At 51.1% G+C, this 25,575-nt stretch overlaps 2 protein-coding genes across 2 annotated transcripts; both read left to right on the top strand.

The window, feature by feature from the left end:
• Positions 1-958: 958 nt before the first annotated feature.
• LOC128469261 (uncharacterized) lies at positions 959-22,149 on the top strand. The gene is made up of 17 exons (XM_053451086.1): positions 959-1,034; positions 1,586-1,676; positions 6,223-6,396; positions 6,557-6,623; positions 7,122-8,515; positions 10,528-10,583; positions 11,074-11,256; positions 11,489-11,600; positions 11,838-11,940; positions 12,214-13,752; positions 15,784-15,971; positions 18,290-18,394; positions 18,580-18,768; positions 18,850-18,973; positions 19,086-19,391; positions 19,953-20,680; positions 21,506-22,149. The coding sequence occupies exons 2-17, from the start codon at positions 1,599-1,601 to the stop codon at positions 21,869-21,871; spliced, it is 5,712 nt and encodes a 1,903-aa protein (XP_053307061.1). The 5' UTR covers positions 959-1,034; positions 1,586-1,598; the 3' UTR covers positions 21,872-22,149.
• Positions 1,871-3,858, top strand: LOC128469174 (oocyte zinc finger protein XlCOF7.1-like). Its single transcript, XM_053451009.1, has 3 exons — positions 1,871-1,988; positions 2,221-2,281; positions 2,868-3,858. The coding sequence occupies exons 1-3, from the start codon at positions 1,965-1,967 to the stop codon at positions 3,848-3,850; spliced, it is 1,068 nt and encodes a 355-aa protein (XP_053306984.1). The 5' UTR covers positions 1,871-1,964; the 3' UTR covers positions 3,851-3,858.
• Positions 22,150-25,575: the final 3,426 nt, after the last annotated feature.

Below are 25,575 nucleotides of genomic sequence, written 5' to 3'. Positions count from 1 at the left end.
TTGGTGGCCACTCTTGCCCTTCCTCGGGCACTTTTGCGTCACCGCTGTGTTCCCAGGTCACATACACAGAGTGCAGCACCGAGTATACCGGCCCCTGCTGACCAGCTATAGTGATGCTGAGTGTACAGTGTATAATAGTATGGAGTATCCTGTGGCCCTATAACACCAACATGGGGGCCCCTGAGGGCCACACTGCCCTGCTTGTCATCCATAGCAGTGTAGCGTATCCGAGTCCTTACAATAATAATACTAATAAAGGGGGCCCTGAGGGCCACACTGCCCTGCCTACCATCTACAGTAGTGTAGAGTATCTGAATCCCTATAATAATACAGGGGCACCTGAGCGCCACACTGCCCTGCCTGCCATCTACAGTAGTGTAGAGTATCTGACTCCCTATAATAATACAGGGGCCCCTGAGGGCCACACTGCCCTGTCTGCCATCTACAGTAGTGTAGAGTATCTGACTCCCTATAATAATACAGGGGCCCCTGAGGGCCACACTGCCCTGCCTCCCATCTACAGTAGTGTAGAGTATCTGACTCCCTATAATAATACAGGGGCCCCTGAGGGCCACACTGCCCTGCCTGCCATCTACAGTAGTGTAGAGTATCTGACTCCCTATAATAATACAGGGGTCCCTGAGGGCCACACTGCCCTGTCTGTCATTTATGGAATTATACACAATGACATAGGCAGTCAAACTGCCCCGTTCGCTCGCCTATAGCCACTGTACCGGAAGTGGCGTCACTGTGGGAAGTGCATTTCCCGATCTCTATGGTAACAGGATGGGTCGCGCTGCCTGCTTGCTTCCGCTGTTGCCATGGAGAACGTGGCTCGCATCTCCTGGCCCAGTGTTCCGTGATGCTCTGCGTAGTGACGTCATCCCCGCGCGCCGGGCTTTGAGGCTGAAGTGGGCTGCAGGTGACAGGCGAAAGGGCCTCTGTGGCCCTCGGGGGCCCCCTGACTCGGTTATTATCGAACCGGGTAGTCAACAATCGCGTGCAGACATCATTAGAAGAGATCAGTAAAGCGGGTGTGTATGTGTGGCCCCCAGGGACCCCGTGTCATTACCATTCAGAGCAGATACTGAGGCTGAGCGAGTGTGGCCCCCATGGACCCAGTGTCATTATGTTAATAGCAGATACTCAAGTGGACAGAGTTGCTCCTAAGGGCCCTGCTTCATTATTGTAATAGCAGATAGCAGGGGCATGTGGCCCTCAGGGCCCTGTGTCATAGTAACGGCATATACTCAGATGGAGTTTGTTGCTCCTGGGGCTCCATATCCTTATAGGCATAGCAGGTACTCAGGTGAAGTGTATCAGTATTTTAATTGCAGACACTTGGGTTGAGTGTTTGGCCCCTAGGGCCCCTGTATTAGTATTCTAATAGCAGACACTCGGGTGGTGTGTGTGACCCCTAGGGCCCCTGTATTTATGTTGTAATAGCAGCCCCCCAGGGGCTCTGTATCAGTATTGTAATAGCTGACACTCAGGTGAAGCGTGTGGCCCCCAGGGGCCCGGTATCATTATAGTCATAGCAGGTATGTTTCTGGGACTGGTTAATGTGCTTTTCCTTCACCTCCAGCCCAGCAGCCAAGATGGGGAAAAAGCGGAGCCGGGTGTCGGAGAGGATCCTGGAGCTCGCCCTGGAGATCATCACCCTGCTGACCGGAGAGGTGAGTGGGGAGCGGGGCTCCTGCACTCGATTACTACCCTAGGGGGCTGTCTGCGGGGGTAACTCGGAGACCTAAAAACTACAGGGATCATGGGAGTTGTAGTTGGAGAAGCTGTTGGCTCCTCGTAAAGTCTTTCTCCATACTTAGGATTATGTGATCGTCAGGAAGCCCAGTGACCCCATCCCCTGCGTGTCCGACGGGACCCGGAGCCCCAGCCCGGTGCCTCCACCTCACTCGCCGACCCACGAGAGGAACCGCGAGCAGAAGATCCTGGAACTGACCAACAAGATGATGTCCCTGCTGACTGGAGAGGTGAGCGCTGCTGGGAACGGGACGTTATACAGTAACACCGAGGCGTGTGTCTGGATGGTGACGGCTCATTGTGTGTCTCAGGTTCCTGTAAGGTGTGATGATGTCACCGTCTATTTCTCCATGTAGTGGTTGGGAGCAGCTCATTGTTCCTGTACGGTGTGATGATGTCACTGTATATTTCTCCATGGAGGGTGGGGAGCAGCTCATCGCTGACACGGTTTTCTTTACGCAGGAGGTGGATATATTGGAAAGGCCTAAGATGTCGGAGAATCACCGGCCCCTCGGAGCGCAGGGTAAGACACTTGGAGACGTTTCCCATCGTCCTCTGGCCAAGGGGTCCAGAGCGAGGGTCTTCTAAATAATACCCGACTCTGTGATGGTGGAAACTTCTACTTTTTGAATTTAATTTTTTTTTATTCTATTTATTTTTTTTACATTTACATTTTTTGGATAATTAGATAATTGATAAAAACAGATGAACAATCCAAATATTTACATTTATAAGGCAAAAAAACACTATATATATATATATATATATATATATATATATAAAATACATAATTATATTTATAAATAATATATAATTCCAAAGTTTGCAGTTAATGCCAATTTTTTTAGATCTGGAATACTGAAGAAAAAAAAAAAATCAAGAAAATATAAAATGTATATAAAATAAAATAAAAAAGGGTTTGGAATCTTGACAGGAAAAGCCTCCCATATGTTTTTTTCTTCACCAGTAGACAGTGTTATTATTCGGGACAGTTGGTATGTGTTGGTGGAGCCGGGACACGGGGGTGTAGTGCTTTTAGTGCTGATATTAACATGTCGAGCGGGGATAAGAATGACCAGGAGAGACGTCTTCTTGCTTCTCCTCTGTAGACACAACGGCAGACGGGGGTCCACCTCCAGAACTTCCCAGCCTTGTCTCACCAGAGCAGACGGACGACGAGGCCGGCCCTCCGAGCGAGCCACCCAATAAACCCGCGAGAAGCGCAACCGAGGCGACGTCTTCTGGTGAAGAAGGAGATCCCACGGACTCCGATGTCTCCCCATCCCCAGGACGCGCTTCCACTGATACAAAGGAGGAACCGAGCTCGCGTTCAGGCGGAGGGGCCCCTGAGAGCGTGTACGGGGCCACACAATGTACGATGAGGTGTATTAAAGAGGAGCCTTTGTCTTGGGAAGAAAGAAGTCCTGGAGACGCCAGCGACTGCGCCCCAGAGGAACATCAGGAGGAGGAGTACTTCTCTGTGGTTATTAAGGAAGAATGCGCTTCAGACGATGAGGAAGACGCTCCTCGCCTTGGCGCGGCCGGTGTCTCGGAGGAGCGCGGCGCCGGTAGTCCACCGTTGCAGAGAATAGACGGAAGCCTCTACTTCAGGAGGTACAACGAAATCGAGAGGAGCTACGTGCTGGCGCAGGTCCTGCCCTCGGCAGAGAACCTGTATTTCTGCCCCGTGTGCAACAAGTGCTTTCGGACCGACTCGGAACTCGTCGGGCATCACGCGGCGTCCCACCAGAGCCGCCCCGCCGGAGAAAAGCCGTTCGTCTGCGCGGAATGTGGCAAAGCGTTCGCCGTCAGGAGCCTGCTGAAGCGCCACTGGACCACCCACAAGCCGTTCACGTGCTCGGAATGCGGGGAACAGTTTCCTTTCAAGAAGAACCTCATGGTGCACAAGAGGTTCCACGGGAAAGAGAAGCCCCACTCGTGCCCGGAGTGCGGGAAGTCCTTCGGCAGGAACTCGCACCTCATCAGGCATCAGATGATTCACACGGGAGCGAGGCCCTTTCCCTGCCCCCAATGCGGGAAATGCTTCAGCCGCAAGTCGTCCCTCAGCCTCCATCAGAGAAGCCACATATGATACAGACGGCCTTCACCCCCCCCCCCCCGGCCAACGTCTGCTCGTCTTCTCCGTAGGGTTTGGTACGAAGCCAGATTGTGTTCTATGGAGCAGGAGAGCGATGTCCTTCGGAAGAGCCGCGCATGAAGCCGGTTCCAGAAGAAGGCCTCTTCCCGGTCTGCGTGGCGGAGGGATTCGGTGGACCTGCGTCGAGTAGCCTGTGCTTGGTGGGACGCGTTTCAGGGAAGACCTGCTTTGGTATCAGAATTCCAAACAGACTTAATGTTATTTATTAACAGACGGGCCCCCCAGGACCCAGTGCCTCCGCTTCACTCATTGACCCGCGAGAGGAACGTTTCAAACGTGTCGCTTCCTGGTCCGTGGGGTGAAGAAATCCCACACGCGGCTGGGTAACGCCTTCAGAAGGTTGCCAACATGCGCGCTTCAAACCCGGACCTGTTGCTTGAGCAGAACTCAGCCCAGAAACGCCCTAGCCGTTTGCTTGGGGAGGAGCGCTTGGCGCTGAGAGCCTACGCAACGCCAATTAAAGATATTTCAGTCCGCTTAACGCTGTGAGATAATTGGCTGTCGGGCGGAGCGAGCTGGTGGCTCCGCCCCATGTGAATATTGTGCGCCGCCGTTCTGTGGCCATCTTAATAAAACTATTCTAAGAATTCCGTGGGGTTGTTTTTGGTTGACTAAATACTGTTTTTTGAGAGTTATCCCCTAAATCTGTATTTTTTTTCACCTGGAAAATAATAAAAAGAGGACAAAATAATGAAAACGATAAAAATGTACCCCAACGGCCTTTACCCCATCGTTAGAAGTAACACCCCCCCCATAAGCCAGTAGTATTAAGATAACACGCTCTGGGGTAATGTAAGGAGTGGATGTGGGGTATCCCTGGAATTAGGGGACGTCGCTGATCATAAGTGGAGTGGCTGTCCAGCTGTGGCCCCTGCTGTGTTGGAGAAATGGCAAAAAGTCTGCTTTTTTCCCCTATTTCAGTACACTTTATTTTAGAAATCACTATTCCGGGACAAAATGACAGCTATTTTTTGTGCAGGTTTATTAAATACGGAAAAAAGGAACAGCGCTCGTCACTTCCTGTCTGCGGTGGCGCGGTTATTAAGACGACACGTTTCACTCTCCGCGAGCTGGGTTTCGGTATGGCGCTATATGTGGCTTTACGATCGCCATAGAAACGCGATATTAACACCGTAGTGCTTGGATCATAGAGAAGCCATAAAAAGGTTAAATACACAAAGTCATCATTTTTCATATTTGTGTAGAATTAGCGGGAATAAACCTGTCAGGGCTCGGTGCTGCGTTGTGGGAGTTGTGGTGAGCCCGTGGACTACAAGTCCCAGCATCCCGAGGGGTGTAGTGTGACGGTCCCGGAAGTGGTGCTGGCGGCCATGTTGTTGGAGTTCAGTGGCTGTTAGTTGTGTCTCGTGTGGTTAGTGCTCGGTGATGCAGAATGTGTGCGCAGAACGAAGCCCGGCTAGGAGTTCACATCCTCCAGGGCTCCATGAGGCTGCTGTCCAGGGGCAGTAGGGGAGGGCCAGGGGTATGTATGGGCCCTGGGTTACAGGAGTAAGGAGAGGTGGGATGCTCTGCAGGACTGTGTTAGAGGAGTAAGGGGTGGTGGGATGCTCTGCAGGACTGGTTTAGAGGAGTAAGGGGTGGTGGGATGCTCTGCAGGACTGTGTTAGAGGAGTAAGGGGAGGTGGGATGCTCTGCAGGACTGTGTTAGAGGAGTAAGGGGTGGTGGGATGCTCTGCAGAACTGTTAGAAGAGTAAGGAGAGGTGGGATGCTCTGCAGGACTGTTAGAGGAGTAAGGGGTGGTGGGATGCTCTGCAGATATAGGTGTGTAGACCGTTCCCCGTCCCCTTGGGCATACAAGGGAATTTCAAGGCTCCGGCTACCCAGAGCCCCTCCTTATGGGACACGGCCAGGACTACCCACCGATGTTGTGGGACGCACCCACATTTAAGGGGGAAATGGGCGGGGAGCTCCCAGGTACCCCTTTGGGGTGTAGATCCCGTCTAAATTCTGGATAAAGACCGAATGTAAGTTTGGTTGAGCTGATGACCCCCTCCCCCGCCTCTCCCCACCACGCACGCCATCGCGCACTCCCATCACGCCGGCCCAACATTAAGGCTTTTTGTCCTATAGGTTGACTCTGAGTGATCCGTAAATTCGTTTTATTAACTCCGCGCTCACCATGAAGGACGGGAACCGGGTGTCTGAGAGGATCCTGGAGCTCACCCTGCAGATCATCTCCCTGCTGACCGGAGAGGTGAGGCGGCTGCTAATGGCGCAGTCATGTCCCTGTCCTCCACACCTTTATGTGCATGGATCTGAGGCGTGTTATGCTCTCAACATGTAGGATTATATGATCGTCAGGAAGCCCAGTGACCCCATCCCCCGTGTGTCAGACGGACCCCCCGGGACCCGGAGCACCAGCCCGGTGCTTCCACCTCACTCGCTGACCCACGAGAGGAACCGCGAGCAGAAGATCCTGGAACTGACCAACAAGATGATGTCCCTGCTGACTGGAGAGGTGAGCGCTGCTGGGAACGGGACGTTATACAGTAACACCGAGGTGTGTGTCTGGATGGTGACGGCTCATTGTGTGTCTCAGGTTCCTGTAAGGTGTGATGATGTCACCGTCTATTTCTCCATCATACGGTGTGATGATGTCACTGTGTTTCTTTGTGTAGGAATGCGAGGATTTTGAAGGACGCAGTAAAGCGAAGACGGAGGACCCCCAACCGCCCAGGTCACAGGGTAAGGCATTCACTCTCCCGGGATCTTTGCTGCACTCGTAAGCAGGGGCTGTACGGATATTCATCGCTGATCGCGCTCAGGGTGGCAGCTTCAGGGACACAGTCGTCCCTATCGGGCGATCAGGCTCCTCAGCACTCAAAGATCTCCATCGCAAGCACTATGGAGCACTGTGTCTACCTAGCACATCCTCCGTAGTGACACGACTCATGATGTCGTATCGCACGCTCTGCATGATAAAAGGCAACCGTTGAGCTTCCCCGGGTCAGGCCGGCCCAGATACGTCTTTATTAGGTGGAATCGGTGGGAAGTCTTCTCCTCTGTAACATCAAAACCCAAAAAGTTCCAGTTTTGAAACAACGTAACTATTGAACCTTTTCTGAGAAGATGCGCCCCAAAAAAATGAGTTGCGAGCCTTCTTTTTTCTGGATCCTGAAAACACTTTCTAGATTTCCCTCTGAGAATGTTTTGCTGACCATTAACTCTTCGCTTTTTCCCCAGATGGAGGAGTTCTCGGAATCCAGCACGAGGGACGTGACACCACCGTATCGCTACTTGACCGTGTAACCGAAAATAGAAGCTTTGGGAATGTTCCAGAAGAAAAAGACCCGAGAACAAACAAGCCAAGTGAGAGCCTAGCCGCGAAACGCGTGGGAAAGGAACCCTCCCGGCGTGAAGAAAGAAGTCCCAGGGGCACCATAATCGGTATCCAGTCAGAATATACACGTAGTGACTCTGAGGAGGAACAAGCCCCATCGGAAGGCCACGGAGACACCGCTGCTGAGACAAGAAACACGCGTCAGATCAAAGAGAACGCGGCATTAAAGGGTGAAGATGATCTTATGGACAACTATGACCCCACAGAATGTCCTCCTACAAAAGAGGGATCAGCCTTGGGTGAAGAAGCGTATCTCGCAGACAGCGACGGTTACACACCCGGAGAACGTCCGTCTCGTCGAATTAAAGAGGAACCTACTTCATGCGATGCAGGGTCTCCCGAGGATGATGAGCAGTCAGAATATAAACTGGTCATTAAGGAGGAATCGACCTCGTGTGAAGAAGAGGACCTCTCAGACACCGACTTCCACACACCCACCGAAGCCGACCTCATAAAGGAGGAATCGTCTTCCGGTAAAGAAGAAGAGACGGGTCGAGATCTTTGCGAGTCCGGTAATTCCGATCCCGCCGCAAACCAGGCAGCCGACAAGCAGCCAAGGTCCTTCATATGTTCCTTTTGTGGGAAATGTTTCACGAGAAACGGAAATCTTATCGTCCACCGGCGGATCCACACGGGAGAGAAGCCATACGCGTGTTCCGACTGCGGGAAGGGCTTCACCAACAGCTCGCACCTTGCCCGCCATCAGCGCGTCCACACGGGAGACGGCTTTTCGTGTTCGGAATGCGGGAAGTATTACACGGACAAGTCGAACTTGGTGAAGCACCAGAGGATCCACACAGGAGAGAAGCCGTTCTCGTGTTCGGCGTGCGGGAAAAGCTTCACCGATAAGTCGAGCTTGGCGTACCATCAGAAGATCCACACGGGAGAGAAGCCGTACTCATGTTCCGAGTGCGGGAAAAAGTTCATCACCAAGTCCCACTTCCTCAGACATCAGAGAAAGCACCGAGGAGACCGCTTCTCGTGCGCGGAGTGCGGGAAGTGTTTCACCGACAAGTCGAATCTCGTCAAGCATCAGAGGATTCACTCCGGGAAGAAGCCATTCTCGTGTCCGCAGTGCGGGAAAAGCTTCCTGGAGAAGTCGATGCTCGTCTACCATCAGAGGGTCCACACGGGGGAGAAACCCTTCTCTTGTTCGGAATGCGGTCGATGTTTCGCCCAAAGCTCCAGCCGTGTCAGGCATCAGAGGACCCACACAAAAAGTAACGTGTCCTCGGGATAACGAGAAAGGGAAGGAGCTCGCGTCGGAACGCCTGCCCGTCGGAGGACCGCCAACGGAGAGAAATTCTTGACTGGATTTTATAAAAAGGTTTTATTGATGTTCTAAATTTTTTATGGCTAAATATTTAAATAAACCCCACAGTATAGGTCGCAGAGACCCATTTATAGCACAGGCTCCAGGCCAAAGTCTTCCAGGATGGATTTCATGATGGGGCAGATGGTGGGACAGCAGGAGACCTCGGCGCAAAATATGCTGCAGAGGACACCGATTTAAGAACAGCCTGAATTAGACATGGGGGAGTCTAACGTGGACGATTCTTTTGTTACCACAGTAATAACCCCCCCACCCCACACCGCTGTGTACAGTATCTGTAGTGTATCAGCAATGTATCCAGTAATATAACCCCCCGGGGGTATGTATCCAGTAATATAACCCCCCACTGCTGTGTACAAATCAGCGCTGTATCCAGTAATATAACCCCCCCCCCGAGCTGTATCCAGTAATAAATCCCCCTGGCACTGTATCCAGCCCCCATGGGACTGTATCCAGTGATATAACCCCCCCCCCTGATCCAGTAATATAACCCCCCCTGGATCCAGTAATATAACCCACAGGGCTGTATCCAGTAATGTCGTTTGGAATTGACAAAAACTTCCCTTTATCTGCCGACCTGGAGCCGCCGTCGCTGTCAGTCATGTGATATTTTGGGTGACTTTCTCAGCTCAAACACCGCACTGAGCTCTGATGCTTTATGGCGATGCTAATGAAGTCCGTTCCTCCATAGACTTTCATTAGAGTGTCCGGCTGGGTGGTTCAGACCAAGCCATTCTATTTTGTCCCACAGGCAGTATGATAAGGAGTCGGGGGGGGGGGTTGTCTAGTAGATTTGTCTCAGATAAGTGTGAGAACTCATAGAAATGGTCAATATGCAGCTGAAAATTAATTTTTAACCCTCTATTCGCTAGAAAAGACTCTGCGCTTCCGTCACTCAGTACATTGTTATTAGAGCTCATCGGCCAGCCCACCCTCTCTGTATACATCCCATCTGCTACTTCCAGGGCTCCCGCTGGGGGAGGGGCTCCCACCAGGGGAGGGGCTGACACCTTATGGCCCAGGGGGCAGGTTAAGCCGAGTGGCCACCCCTGGTAACCAACACATATATATACACACCCCCACAGCTCCTACGAATGAGCCATAATGAGACCCTGTGGCCCAGTTACACGCTACACGTGTCTATATGGGTCTTCCGCCCCTCAGCCCCCCTCCTGGCCCACGTGCGGAAGATCTAAATTACCCCCCCATATTACCTAGAAAGCTCTTCACCGCAGTTCCTCTACCTACATCTCCTCACTTATCTCCAAATACCCTCCTACCCCATCCCTCTCCTCATCACCACCTCTTCTCAACTCTCACTCCTAGTTATAACGCCACTTCTCAATGCAGGCTATGGCGGCCCCTGATCACCCAAGATGGCGATCTGCCCCACTGGTTTTGCAGCAGGAGAGGGGGGACTGCCGTCCTAGGCCAGGATCTGCCACTGGTTATGACATCACACATTAAAATTCACAGATAAAGGAAAATATTCCTGAGTTCTGGTGGGACACTCCAGGAAGAACGGCTGAGCTTAACTGTACTTAACTGTACATTATACAGGGCCTGGCTAGGGGATTCCTGCCGCAGAAGCCCACGGGGGTCGGACCTCCTTAATTTGTCGGGTCAAGGAGGTGGAACACAAGTCTCTTCAGTAGACACCATAGAGTTCTCCAGTCACGGAGGCTTCAGGTTATTTAGACCCAGGCTTACCATTTAACGGAAGGATTTGTCCGACGGACGGATTTATAGGGTGCTGCCGGATTGCGAGGCGCTGTACAACGGGCAGAGCATAGCGTTACCAAAAGCGAGGAGGGGCCCTGCTCAGAAGAGCTTACAATCTAGAAGAAAAGGTTGAAAGGTCCAACACGGACAACCCTGTGAACGAGCCTCACGGGGACGGGCCCTCCCCCGAACAGGTCTTCTGTTCCCAGTTGACCCCGCAGCGGGATCGAGAGAAGCGCGTCTCCCCCGGGTGAGTCCTGAGTGGGGGAGCACTTCCTCTGCCGGACACGTCATGCCTGGCGAGGAAGGACCTCGTGAGGGAACTGCCGAGTAACGCATTTCCTCTTTATTCTAAAGAAAACAAATACATGAACACAAAGCTTTATTCAAAATGTCAATCTTTACGAGAATGTCCAAAAAGTCAAAGTAACTCCATTAATGATACGATAGGCCCCTCCTCTTACGCAATGAGCTGCGGGGCTGGTGGGTCTCCATCGTCACGTCCCTGTAAAGCTCCTTGTGTCCTTCTAAATGCCCCGGCAGGGCTGCAGAGCATCTCACTGTCTAACCACTATTTAGCTCAGGACTCTCCCCCCAGTCTGCAGAGCATCAAAATACTCTGCACCCTCCCATATCTATCACTGCAGGCACCTACCTGGCTCTCAGCTACTAAAGGGAATCCCGCCCTCATCCAACATGGCCGCCGACTTATCCTATTTCCGTTGTTGAGCGTTGTGCAGACACGCCCTCAACTCTATGGTAACGCAGCCGGGAGGCTGGGATCCAGTGCGCATGTGTAGTGCACCTCCAACGTTAAACTACAGCTCCCGTCACCCCACGGGCAGCGGTGACGTCAAAATAAAGCGCTGCCGGGGCAGAGAGGGTCGGGGCAGTGAGCTGGTCTCTGCTGGTGGGGGCAGACGGTATGTGGGGGGTCCAGAGGTGGGGTAACAGCTGAGGGGCAGTCATGTGTCATAATTTATAATTTAATTAAACGTCCTTCTTTACTGAATCAGTTGGGGCTTTAATGTGTTAATGGGACAGACGAGATGAGCAGCAGGACTTGTGTCAGTGCAGTTGGCAACTATGATTTTTTTCCAAGATGGTGGACACATTTGAAATGGGTCTCTTAAATTACTTATCGTCTCTTTGCAGGAAGTCTGGGTGCTGCGCCGTCGTTACCGGTAGCCCCCTATCTGCCGGGGTGGTCTCAGCATTAAAAGTTTACCTGCTGGTCTCGAGTCCCTCCGAAGAGGTGGGCGGACGGGTAAGAGAGACATGCGTGTTAACAGCCGGTCTGTGCGAGGCGGTCCAGGGTTAGGAGAGGTCACGTCAGCTGGAGTTACCGACAAGGAAGGGCTTTTGTGGCTACCAGGAAGCTAACAGCCTCCCACCAGAGGTGGTAGAGGGTAGTCCAGTGAGGGAATTTAAACACGCATGGGACGGCACTATAGAGTCATCTCCAGAGCAAATTACAGACTGACCGTAGTCATTTTTTTGTTAGGTACCATCCATGCTGGGCGACAGAGCTGCTTGCATCAAAGAACAGAAGATGGAGGAAGAGGAACTTCACGGTGATGACACATCAGCGATAACCCGGCCTCGGGGTAAGACATAGCCTCAGGGGCCGTGTTGTCCTGTGCAGCTTCGGCGTTGGGGTATTACGCTCGTGACATCGGTGGGGCCCCGGATAGGACTCCTGATGGGTCCCGTAGTGCTAATCCAATGCGGATAATAAAATATAACGTTCACCCCTCATTATAAATCCAGGTTTAGCGCGTTCCTCGTAGAATGTCCGTGACGGGCACATGAAGCGGCCTCTTATTTGTAACTCGGTAGGGTCGAGCGAGTTCTAATCTAAACTTCTCTCCACGAGGCAGATGGATCTGTGGGAAGTAAAGAAACCAAGGGCTTCCCCAGCCGTATCCCTATGCCGGGCGACGAAGGAGGCCCTACGTGTAATCCGAAGAAGAGAAAAGGCCGGGGCGGGAGAAGAGCGCAAGAAGGCGGAGCCAAAGAAGCGAATCAGAGCTACACAGATCATTCTACACGCGAAGAACATACAAAGCACGCAGATGCCGGTATTGAGGAGGAAGAAACCTCGCGCGGGGAAGGAAGCGAAGAAGAGTCCCTCTCGGGCGAAAGGGGACTTCTGACCGTTTGTATAAAGGAGGAACCGCGCTCGGAGGACGAAGAGGCGGAATACAGAACGGTTATCGTCAAGGAGGAGTCCCCGTCCGGAGATGAAGGAAACCTCGTGGAACAGACGCGGGTAGAATATAAAACCGTGGTCGTCAAGGAGGAATCGGACTCCTTCGATGAAGACGATGCCACCGACGCGGAAGGAATGCCGATAGAATACACCACTTTCATCGTGAAGGAGGAATCAACCTCGGGCGAAGAAGGAAACCTAGCAGACGTGACGGAAGATGGCGACCACCCGAAACACCAAGATCTCAAGATGCATGAGAGGAGCCGCGCAGGGGAGAAGCCCTTCTCCTGCCCCATATGCGGGAAATGCTTCGCCCATGAGTCGGGTCTGGCGTGCCACGAGCGGGTCCACGCCTCGGAGAAGCCGCACGCCTGTTCCGAATGCCGACGGCGGTTTATTACCAAAGCGCATTTGGTGATCCATCAAAGGAGCCACACGGGAGAGAAGCCTTTACCGTGTGCCGTGTGCGGGAAACGCTTTGCCGTGACGTCGAGTCTGGTTAAACACGAGAAGATTCACACGGGAGAGAAGCCGTTCTCACGCTCTGCGTGCGGGAAGCGTTTCAGCCAGAAGTCCGGTCGCGTTTCGCATCAGGAGAGTCACGCCGTCGAGAAGACTTTGGCCTGCTCTGTGTGCGGGAAACGTTTTCCTGACAAGTCGGATCTCCTTAACCATCAGAGGACTCACGGCACGGAGAGACCGTTCCCGTGTCCCGAGTGCGCCAAGCGGTTTAACACCAAGTCGCAGCTGGTCCAGCACCAGCGGGTTCACACGGGAGAGAAGCCGTTCTCCTGCTCTGTGTGCGGCAATTTTTTTACCTTGAAATCCAGTCTTGTGAAGCATCAGAGGACGCACACTGGGGAGAAGCCCTTCGCGTGTTCAACGTGCGGGAAGTGTTTCACGTTCAAGTCAAGTCACGATCAGCATCAGAAGGTCCACACGGGAGAGAGACCTTACTCGTGCTCCGAGTGCGGGAAGCGCTTCAGCACCAAGTCGCATTTCTCTAGGCATCAGAGCATTCACACCGGGAAAAAAACCTTTGTGTGTTCCGAATGTGGCAAAGGTTTCACCGACCGCTCAGGACTTATTTACCATCAGAGGACTCACACAGGAGAGAAGCCGTTCTCCTGTTCCCAGTGCGGGAATTCCTTCGCGGCAAAGTCGAGCCTTCTGACGCACCAAAAGATTCACGCGCGGGACAAGCGCAGTTAACGCTGTGAGAACGAACTGATCCTGTGCATGGAAACTGACTTTGCAGACATTTGTCCATATAAGGGCGTACCGTATTTGCTTGATTATAAGACAACAACCCCCCCCCCAAACTTTGCATCCTAATGCAAAAAAAAAGTCCTGAATATAAGGCGACCCTATTGGAGGGGAAAAATCAAAACCAATGCTTTAGTTTTCTCGCACTCTGACTCTCTCTCTCTTACCCTCACTCCCTCACACTACCTTAAGCTCTCTGTCAATGTCCCTCTCTCCTTTTCCATAGCTTCCTTTCTTTTTTTGCCTCTTATCCTTCTGCCATATTCTCTTGTCTCTTATGCTTCTGCCTTCTTTCTTCTCTTGTCTCTTCTTATCCTTCTGCCTTCTTCTCTTGTCTCTTATGCTTCTGCCTTCTTTCTTCTCTTGTCTCTTCTTATCCTTCTGCCATATTCTCTTGTCTCTTATGTTTCTGCCTTCTTTCTTGTCTTGTCTCTTCTTATGCTTCTGCCTTCTTTCTTCTCTTGTCTCTTATGTTTCTGCCTTCTTTCTTCTCTTGCCTCTTCTTATGCTTCTGCCTTCTGTCTTCTCTTGTCTCTTATCCTTCTGCCTTCTTTCTTTGTCCTCCGTTATCCAAGTACTTCAACAAAAGGGTGGAGCCTCTCCCCCGTTTCTCCAATTAGGGAAGAGGGAGGGCCCAGAGACTCTCTCCTTTTGTAGAAGTGCTCCGAGAGGACTGGTTCACACAGAAGCGAAGAAAGAAGACAGACTAACAAGAAGAGGCAAGAGAAGAAGTGGAGCTGCAGAAAAGGAGAGTGAGTGTGAGATTGAGTTAGTGTGGGAGATGAGTAAACACCTGATCTGAGGTCTGAATAAAAGATGTCCTCGATTATAAGACAAGGTTTTTTTTTCTGAATAAAACCTCATAATCGAGCCAATACGGTCTTCACAGAACTGTAAAATATTTTTAGTTTTGCCAAAGATAAAACATAATGATATGAAAAGGGAACCGGCTGAGGAATGTTTGTCATTGAAAGGTAAAAACTAAAAACATACCTTCCTCAATAAATGAGAGCCCCCACTTCGCTTTACCTTGTCCTAGAGGTTTTTAAAACTATTTTTTGTTGCAAACGGAACAACATGAGAGCGATCACAATCGCCCAATCAGATTTGCCCCTTAGCGCCTACCCCAAATGAAACAGTAACTGGCATTATTTGTGCGTCTTTCGTGTCGTAAACATATATTTTTTGTTGTAAAAGAAGATTTTCCACACTCTAGTTTGGTCCAATTTTTTCAGAACCCCCCATATAAATGTAAAGATTTACCAATTTTCCGTTTTTTTCCCCCAGACCTTCCCATCGCTATGCATACCAGGGTTAACCCCTTAAGGACAATGGGCGGTCCCTAAACCCATTGAAAACAATGCATTTTGAGCCCGTACATGTACGGGCTTTGTCATTAAGGGGTTAAGTACCAGCTGCTACGAGTGGTTAAGCCACGCGGTAAAGAGAAATAAAATGAGTGAAGACTTTGAATTATAGGGTATGTTTCACCCCAAAACTTATCTAACGCCTTAACCCCTTAAGGCCTGAGGCTTTTTAATGTGTTTTTACAATTAAAGTATTTTTAGCATTATTTTTTTCCCAAATAGGGCTTTCTTTTCAAAGCAGAGACCATAAAAGTAGCTCAGAGTGGAGAATGGAAACTACTATGAAAATTTCATTGAGCAAAAAAATCTCTTGGGTGAAGAACGATCGGAGTGAGGTGTTTTGAGTGATAGGTGTGATGCGAGTTAGGTGTGATGACTCTCGCAGGGGGCCACGTAATTTTTTGGCAGGAAATAAAAAAAAAAATAGGGTTACTGTAATCGTCATTAATTCCTTCTGCCCCATCATCTCTACACATCCTCTACATGGAAAAGGAGAAGAAAGAAGAAAAAAATGGCGGCCATCCTGTGGGTGGGAAAGCAGACTCACAGACTGATTGCAAATTCTAACCCACCAACAAGATGGCGGCGGTGGTTTCCGTTTTCAGCGACATTTCCTGTTCACAGCAGGAAGCGCTACCCGTTGCTCAGTGCGCAGTCGCAGAACATCCTTTCATTTCCGAAGATTCTCCAACTTTGGCAGAATCCAATTTTAGAGACCCCAATAAACAAGGCGGCTGTGTACGTTCACTGCCACGCAACGTCACTTCCGCTTATCGGACGTCGGAAGAAACAGGTGAGTGCATGTTTTAAAATCGCTGGCAGAGGTGTGTGACGTCAGTGGGGGGGGGAGCTGTCTTTGTCTGGGGTTTACTTTACCCAACAGGGGGTGCTGTGTGTGATGGGGATCACTTCCTGACAATCAGTGGGGCACAAAGGGGGCAGGGGTAACTAGAGGGGGTATATCGGGCTGGATCTGTGCCCAGTTGAGACCTGCTTGATGCAGAGCTATGTATCTACTACTCCAATACACCATGTGTATTACCTGTATGCACCAAGCCTCCCAACTGCCCTTAGTGTAAAAACCTAAGTCCCACCACTGGGAAACCGTCAGCTGCAGTTTAATGTTCGTAGAATGTAGGAGAGCGCAGCGGCTGCAGTTTAATGTTAGGAGAATGGGGGAGAGCACGGCGGCTGCAGTTCAATGTTAGAAGATTAGGGGAGAGCGCGCCGGCTGCAGTTTAATGTTAGAAGAATGGGGGAGAGCACGGCGGCTGCAGTTTAATGTTAGAGGAATGGGGGAGAGCACGGCGGCTGCAGTTTAATGTTAGAGGAATGGGGGAGAGCGCGGCGGCTGCAGTTTAATGTTAGAGGAATGGGGGAGAGCGCGGCGGCTGCAGTTTAATGTTAGAAGATTAGGGGAGAGCGCGACGGCTGCAGTTTAATATTAGAAGAATGGGGGGGAGGGCGGCGGCTGCAGTTTAATGTTAGAAGAATGGGGGGGAAGGCGGCGGCTGCAGTTTAATGTTAGAAGAATGGGGGAGAGCACGGCGGCTGTAGTTTAATGTTAGAGGAATGGGGGAGAGCGTGACGACTGCAGTTTAATGTCAGAAGAATGGGGGAGAGCGCGGTGGCTGCATTTTTATGTAAGAAGAATGGGGGAGAACGCGGCGGCTGCAGTTTAATGTTAGAAGAATGGGGGAGAGCGCGGCGGCTGCAGTTTAATGTCAAAAGAATGGGGGAGAGCGCGGTGGCTGCATTTTAATGTAAGAAGAATGGGGGAGAACGCGGCGGCTGCAGTTTAATGTTAGAAGAATGGGGGAGAGCGCGGCGACTGCAGTTTAATGTTAGAAGAATGGGGGAGAGCACGGCGGCTGCAGTTTAATGTTAGAGGAATGGGGGAGAGCACGGCGGCTGCAGTTTAATGTTAGAGGAATGGGGGAGAGCGCGGCGGCTGCAGTTTAATGTTAGAGGAATGGGGGAGAGCGCGGCGGCTGCAGTTTAATGTTAGAAGATTAGGGGAGAGCGCGACGGCTGCAGTTTAATATTAGAAGAATGGGGGGGAGGGCGGCGGCTGCAGTTTAATGTTAGAAGAATGGGGGGGAAGGCGGCGGCTGCAGTTTAATGTTAGAAGAATGGGGGAGAGCACGGCGGCTGTAGTTTAATGTTAGAGGAATGGGGGAGAGCGTGACGACTGCAGTTTAATGTCAGAAGAATGGGGGAGAGCGCGGTGGCTGCATTTTTATGTAAGAAGAATGGGGGAGAACGCGGCGGCTGCAGTTTAATGTTAGAAGAATGGGGGAGAGCGCGGCGGCTGCAGTTTAATGTCAAAAGAATGGGGGAGAGCGCGGTGGCTGCATTTTAATGTAAGAAGAATGGGGGAGAACGCGGCGGCTGCAGTTTAATGTTAGAAGAATGGGGGAGAGCGCGGCGACTGCAGTTTAATGTTAGAAGAATGGGGGAGAGCGCAGCGGCTGCAGTTTAATGTTAAAAGAATGGGGGAGAGCGCGGCGGCTGCAGTTTAATGTTAGAAGAATGGGGGAGAGCGCGGCGGCTGCAGTTTAATGTTAGTAGAATGGGGGAGAGCGCGGCGGCTGCAGTTTAACGTTAGTAGAATGGGGGAGAGCGCCGCGGCTGCAGTTTAATGTTAGAAAAATGAGCGGGAGAGAGCGGCGGCTGCAGTTTAATGTTAGAAGAATGGGGGAGAGCGCGGCGGCTGCAGTTTAATGTTAGAAGAATGGGGGAGCGCGCGGCAGCTGCAGTTTAATGTTAGAGGAATGGTGGAGAGCGCGGCGGCTGCGGTTTAATGTTACAAGAATGGGGGAGAGCGCTGGAGACCCCATCTTCGGAAGGACATTGCAATATTGGAGAGAGATCAGAGAACGCGATGGGAAGGAGGGACGGTCTGCAGGATACAAATGATGAGGAGAGACTGAGGGATCTCAATGACTCCGCGGTGGGGGGAGACGGTCGGGGGAGGGGCTGATCTGCTTCTGTGTGAGATGTATAAAGCAACATAAACCTCATAATAACAATTAGACCATTTTTATGATTTCAGGGCCCGTTTGATGCCGTTTGTAAATACAATATATTCTCCTCCCCGGTCACGCCGAGGATAGACGGACGGACGGGTCGGACGCGATGATCAACAGCAGGAGCCGGGTGGCCGAGAGGATCCTGGACCTCACTCTGGAGATTCTGTCTCTGCTGATCGGAGAGGTGAGAGGAGGTCACGGCGGGAGACGCTTCATTTTACCAACTGGGGGTCTCCATGTTTCTTATATTCTTATAAAGCCGAAGAGCTGATAATCTGATTGGTCCCGGGGTCGGGGGGAGTGCAGAAAGTGCATAGAATTATACATATTCCAGGGCTCAGTGACACATGTGTTTCTCACGCTGTGTAGGATTATATTATTATGAAGAAACGTGGTGGCCCCGTCATGTGTAGAAGGAGTCACTATGTGTCAGACGGACCCCCCAGGACCCGGAGCCCCAACTCGAAGCCTCCACCTCACTCGCTGACCCACGAGAGGAACCGCGAGCAGAAGATCCTGGAACTGACCAACAAGATGATGTCCCTGCTGACTGGAGAGGTGAGCGCTGCTGGGAACGGGACGTTATACAGTAACACCGAGGCGTGTGTCTGGATGGTGACGGCTCATTGTGTGTCTCAGGTTCCTGTGAGGTGTGATGATGTCACCGTCTATTTCTCCATGGAGGAGTGGGAGTATTTAGAAGGACACAAGGAGCTTTACAGGGACGTGATGATGGAGACCCACCAGCCGCGCGGCTCTCCGGGTAATACGATGACCGATCTCTGGCCTGTTTGTCACAAGCAGTGCTGTCTCCGTGATCTTCAGGTGAATTAATATCTAGAGTTGGGTTTAATTTCTTTTATTTTTTTATTCAGTAGCTGAATCTGCCTGCGGCGACATCTTCATTAATTCCGGGGATTGTGGGAATGAAGAGAAACGCGACCTTCTTCAAACAGACCCTCAGAATGTGAATATAGAAAGTGCGACGACGAGCGAGTCTTTGGAAGATATTACAGGGCAGTCAGACCGCGACGCTCACACATCACAAGAACCTGCGCGGCGGGCTCCTGCTCATACATCGCCGACCCCCGTCACGTGGGAAGATCCGGCAGATACTCTGACAGAACCCGCGGACCGCACTCCGTCTCATGTTAACGAGGAAGCCGCTTCCCGTGATGGAGGTGACGTCACGGACGGGAGGGGGACTGATTATTATGTGTTTCTAATGCAATTTTGTTTTAGAATGATTTTTTCATTCTATATTTTTTGGTATCTTGGTAATTAAACCCACACTGTATACACTAAACTAACCCCCCATGCTGTATATAGTAATATAATCCCTCCCCCTTGTTTACAGTAATGTCGGTCGGTGACAAAAACCTGGTTTTATCTTATTTTGCCCCAATAAGCCCCTTAACCTGCAGACCTGGAGCTGCCATTGCTGTCGGTCATGTGATATTTTGGGTGACTTTCCCGACTCAAACACCCCACTGAGCTGATGCTTTATGACAATGCTAATGAAGTCCGTCCCTCCATAGACTTTCATTAGTCAGAGAGTCCAACTCGTTGATTAAGACAGAGCCATTCTATTGTTCCCCACAGGCAGTGATTTTGGGTGAGGTGTTTTCTCTCTCTCTATATCTGTGGTTGGATTTCCTCTTTAGAGATAGAGCTGGGTTTTCTCGGGGTGAGTTTATTTGTTTTTTTCTCTTAACATTATTTAATGTTTCTCTACCCAATAGCTGAATCTGCCTGCAGCGACATCTTCATTAATTCCGGGAATTGTGGGAATGAAGAGAAACGCGACCTTCTTCAAACAGACCCTCAGAATGTGAATATAGAAAGTGCGACGACGAGAGAGTCTTTGGAAGATATTACAGGGCAGTCAGACCGCGACGCTCACACATCACAAGAACCTGCGCGGCGGGCTCCTGCTCATACAACACCGACCCCCGTCACGTGGGAAGATCCGGCAGATACTCTGACAGAAGATGAGGGTGATGTCACTGAGGAGACACGGAGGCCGCGTGATGCCGGGGAGAAGCCGTTCTCGTGTTCGGAGTGCGGGAGGCGTTTTGCCGAGAGCTCAGCTCTTGTCTATCACCAGAGGACTCACACGGAGGAGCGGCCGTTCTCCTGCTCGGAATGCGGGAAGACCTTTGGCTGTAAATCCAGTCTCGTCATTCACCAGCGGATCCACACGGGGGAAAAGCAGTTCTCGTGCTCGGAGTGCGGGAAGCTTTTCAGACAGAGCTCAAACCTCATTAAACATCAGCGGATCCACACCGGAGAGAAGCCTTATTCCTGCCCCGAGTGCGGGAAGAGCTTCGCAGACAGGACGTCCGTGATTAGCCACCTGAGGACCCACACGGGAGAGAAGCCCTTCGCGTGTGCGGACTGCGGAAAGTGTTTCGCCCAGAGGCACGGCTTAAGAAATCATCTGAAGGTTCACGTCCGGGAGAAGTCACAGGTATGACATCACGGCGCCTGATCGAAATAAAAAATCGAGGGGAATATATAGAGGGTAATCCAGACTGAAGAGGGGCAAGTAAAGAGGTGGAGAGAAACGTTGTTACTGGTGTCTTAAAGAAGTCATTCAATAAGCTTGGAGGCGATGAGACGGTGGTTGGGCAGATCGGTCAGGACTGTTTTCAGGATAGGAGTGATGGAAGCTTAAAGGAGTATGGGATGGATCCAGTAAAGAGGGAGAGGTTAAAGATGCGTGTTGGGGCTGGAGTGGATGAGAAAGGATAGGTTAGGCGAGGAGAGAAAACTCATCAGTGGCCAGAGAGAACTGGTTAATAGTACAGGAGGAAGGACAGTTTAGTGTATGTACGTGTGTGTGTGCGCGTACGTGTGTGTGTGTGTGCGCGTACGTGCGTGTGAAGGAGCATATGGCAGACCGATCAGACATTTCACGTATGATTGCCTCAGTTTTATTATCGAAGTAGATGACAAAGTCAGGGGCGGGGAGGCTGGCGGAAGGGGTAGTTGTGACAGGGGCAAGAAGGGAATTGAAAGCACCGAAGAGGCATTTAGGGTTAGAGAGGAGGTGAGGGAGGTGACGTAGGTTTCCTTAGTAAGGGTGAGAGCGGAGTAGTAGGCGCTTGGCATGGTAGAATGAGACTTCCACCAACTGCGTTGGGCAGCATGGGGATGACGTTTTAGGATTATAAATAAAGTTGATTCGAGGAGTCCTATTAAGCACCCAAATTACCGTTTAGTTTTTTACGGGTTTTTTTCCGTCGGATTTTAAACCTTTCGCTACAAATTCATTCTCGTTCCTCACCGGCAGATTCCCGATGCAGAGAAACCTTTCACGTGCCCGGAATGCGGAGAGTGTTTCATCCAGAGCTCGGAGCTCACCCAGCACCTGTGGACCCACGCGGGAGGGAAGCTGTTCTCCTGCTCGGAATGCGGAAAATGTTTCAACAAGACGTCGAACCTCACTAAACACCAGCGGATCCACACGGGGGAGAAGCCCTACTCGTGCTCGGAGTGCGGGAGGAGGTTTACAGAAAGGTCCTCTATGGCCAACCACCTGAGGACCCACACAGGAGAGAAGCCGTTCACGTGTACCGAGTGCGGGAAATGTTTCTCCCAGAGGCACGGCTTAACGAACCATCTGAAGATTCACATCAGGGAGAGGTCACGGCTATGACATCACGGCTATGACATCACGGCGCGGTTTTAGTGAAGGCTGAAGATACAATACGCGACGAGGGCAGAGATCGAGGACACACTTTAGAAGACAATGATGCCCGCATTCCACCCCATACAATGAGGGCTTTGAAACATCTCTGCCCCGACGAGGGTTAGCTGGTCCCTGACATACCCCCCAACTACCTCGACTCCCGCCATCACATGCGGTATCCACGCAATTAGTTTTGTGAAGCCGTTCCATCGTTGCATTAAAGTCTCCGTTTCCTTGTTGAAGAAGCATTTTCTTGTTAGTATTTGTGCCTCGCGGATTAATACAAGTAACCGTTAGACGCTTAGAGATTGGTCGGCAACTCATTATTTCGCTATAAGGTAAGGTAGCCACCCAAATCCCCACATAGCCACCCAGGTGGCAAAAGAGCGTGGGAGCTCCTCTTGGCCTTTTTGTATGAAGGCTCCCACCTCTGGGCAGATTGTTGTTATAGTAGCCCAGGGTTCTTAAATTTACTTGGCACCCCCACTCCCCCAGAAACTGGTGTACCCCAAACATAAGCCTCACGCGACACGTGTTTTGCCTAATCAAGAAATTCTGGCCCTTAGGTATACCGATAACAAGGACATGTATGTTCTCTACACTATACATGGGGTGCTGGTACGTGTTAGAGGAGGGGGTGACACACGGGTCAGGAAACTAACGGTATCTATAGATTGTTAGCTTGTAAGCCGAGCCTGCTTTACACAGCCCAGCCTATATCGCACCGCTGACTTCCCCTGCTGCTAATGCAGCACGTCCCTATATATGAGGAGCGATATCGCCCGTCAGGGTCAGTCCAGAAGTTTCCCAACAGGGCTGGCCCACTCACGGGAGTGCGGTGAGGTCGCACAATGGTATGGCTGCTCCAGGGAAGGTAAGGGTGTGATGGAGCGAGCGAGGTGTGATGGAGCGAGCGAGTGTGCTTTAGTGTAAAAGTGCTTTACACAGGAGGGAAGACGGATCGGTCAACACCGTGAGGAGCGGCGGAGAGGGGTAACAGGAGAGAAGACGGATCGGTCACCACCGTGAGGAGTGGAGGAGAGGGGTAACAGGAGGGAAGGCGGATCGGTCACCACCGTGAGGAGCGGAGAATAGGGGTAACAGGAGGGAAGACGGATCGGTCACCCACTGCTGTGACGAGCTCTGGCAGGTTCTTGAATTTGAGTAATTTGGGTAAGAAATATATATTTCAGTGAAATAAAAGCCCAGGATTGTAGTAACTGAAGCCCCTGTCCCTGCCAGGCCTCCCCTTCCGCCTCCATTTCTCTCCCCTCATAAATGACTCCCCATCGGTGGGAAATTGTTGCCCACCAATAACATGGCGGCTTTTGACTCCACTACCAGAGACATTTCCGGTTCATGGTGTTTACCGGAAGTCGCTTCTTTACCTCAGCGCATACAGACAGGCCTCCGTTTTAGCCCCACTGAGTTCCCGGCACCCAAAAACCTGAAAGGAAAAAGAAACACTCGGACTGTCAGAACCCCGAGGAACGGCTCTCTGCCCAAAACAAAAATGGCGGCCGCTGAGGCGTAGCGCTAGACAACGTCACTTCCGCTTAACAAGCTTCCTGAGAAACAGGTGAGTGCATGCCTTAAAGTCGCTGAGAGAGCTGTGTGTGACGTGAGAGGGGTGAAAACCTGCCTGTGTCCGGGATTTACCCAGCAGGGAGTGGCTGTGTGTGTGATGGGGCACACCTCCTGTCAATCAGTGGGGCACATAGGGGTAACTATCAGGCTGTGACCAGTGGAAATCTGCTAGATACAGAGCAGTGTATATACTACTCCATCATACTTCCCACCGCTGTGAGAGTAACTGAAAATCCAGTAGCGCTCGGGTTCTGGCTGTGCCGGAATATTATAGTCCATGATCACCGGTGAAGTCCTCGATGGGTCAAACATGGAAGCTTCCGAAAAACGTCTGGTGCGGCCAATGCTCGAGTTTTCCCAGTGCCGTCTTCGGAATGCCCCAGTTTGCAGGGCAGATCCTTCAGCAGTTCCTCTACCTGCTACCAAAGCTTCTGGCGTTGCTGTGTCGCGTTGTCTTCTGCTGTCCACCTGATGTTCCTAAGTCCTGGACTTCAGTCACCCTTATCTGCCATTTGTCAGGTCCGGTCTAACGGCGTCACTACGAGCTGGAGACGATCCTCCCGGTACAGTGGAAACTCGTGATGCCGTCCAGACAGGGAGAGGCAAGTTCCTGGAGCCCATCCCATAGGGAAGGCTGCTGCAGCGTTCTTCACCGGGGAAGTCATGACCTGAAAGTGGTAGATTTAGTCATGCTATAAGACCATATATTGATTATCCACCCACCATGTCAAAGTACCCCGATCCTGACGGGTCCTATCTAACCCCGGCATGGCTTACCCCAATTTAACCTCCTCTCGGGACACTTTTACTTAGGGCTCTATGTGCTACGAGAAGTACTTAATCCAGAATTCTGGGTGATAGGATGATCTGGGGATCTGCCAACTTCCCCAGATCTAGGGTGGTCCAGCTGGGCAGCATGAAAGGTCATTATGTCAGGGCACTGAGTCAGTGATGGCCCCGTCATTCTGTCGTCTGTAACCCACCCAAATTCGCATGCTTCTATCTTATTTAGGTACAGAGCTTCTGAGGCCAGTTGGCTCTTCAAGTGCTCGATGAACCCCAACACTGGCATATGGTCAAGCTCAGCCTCCAAGGTGGGTCGCTGGAAGGAAGCGCCCTGGAGTCTTAACCTTCTGTTATGTGATAAAACTGAATATCTCGCTTTAGCGCCACTAACTACCTTAGATAGTCCTTGGTCTCCTAGTTGCTGTCTTATCTGGACTTGGTTAAGGGACCTATTCCCTAACGTATCTTAGAGGAGGCCTGGAAGTAAGAACCCCATAGAAGCCTCCAAGCCATAGAATGCCTTCTCCTCCTCGACATCAAAGTTATTGATACATCAACATGTATAGTTAGTGTCACCGAGGCATTCTGCAATTCAGCAAGGACTTCCCAGGCCGTGTGCACCATATCCTACTTAGGCTGCAGAACAAATACCCCCGTCCTACCAGGAACTCAACGTTTAGGCTCTTCTATTCTACTCTGTTTTCCTCACATAGCTTATCAACCATTTGTGAGACTTTTTGGCCAGAAAGGAGTTTCTGCTTTTATCATTTCAGTGCCGTTTGTAAATACAATATATTCTCCTCCCCGGTCACTCCGAGGATAGACGGACGGACGGACGGGTCGGACACGATGATCAACAGCAGGAACCTGGTGGCTGAGAGGATCCTGGACCTCACTCTGGAAATCCTGTCTCTGCTGATCGGAGAGGTGAGAGGAGGTCACGGCGGGAGACGCTTTATTTTCCAAAGTGGGGTTTTCCATGTTTTTGTTGTTGTTTACAATTTGTAATTCATATTTACCCAAGAAGCCAAAGTGCTGGTCAACCTGAAATTCAAAGAAGTACAAAACTGTACTTTAGGACTTTGTGAGAATATCTACTGGGAGCAGGAGGCTGAACGCCTTTCATTATGTGTTTCTCGCACTCTCTTTAGGATTATATTATTGTGAAGAAACGTGGAGACCCCGTCATGTGTAAAAGAAGTCACTATGAGTCAGACGGACCCCCCAGCCCGGTGCCTTTACCTCACTCGCTGATCCACGAGAGGAACAACAAGCAGATCTTGGAACTGACCGACAAG

The sequence above is a fragment of the Spea bombifrons genome, chromosome 11 (genome assembly GCF_027358695.1).
Source record: "Spea bombifrons isolate aSpeBom1 chromosome 11, aSpeBom1.2.pri, whole genome shotgun sequence".
NCBI classification, from domain to species: Eukaryota; Metazoa; Chordata; class Amphibia; order Anura; family Pelobatidae; genus Spea; species Spea bombifrons.
The sequence above is the reverse complement of the archived record's forward strand: the minus strand, read 5'-3'. Positions and strand labels throughout refer to the sequence as shown.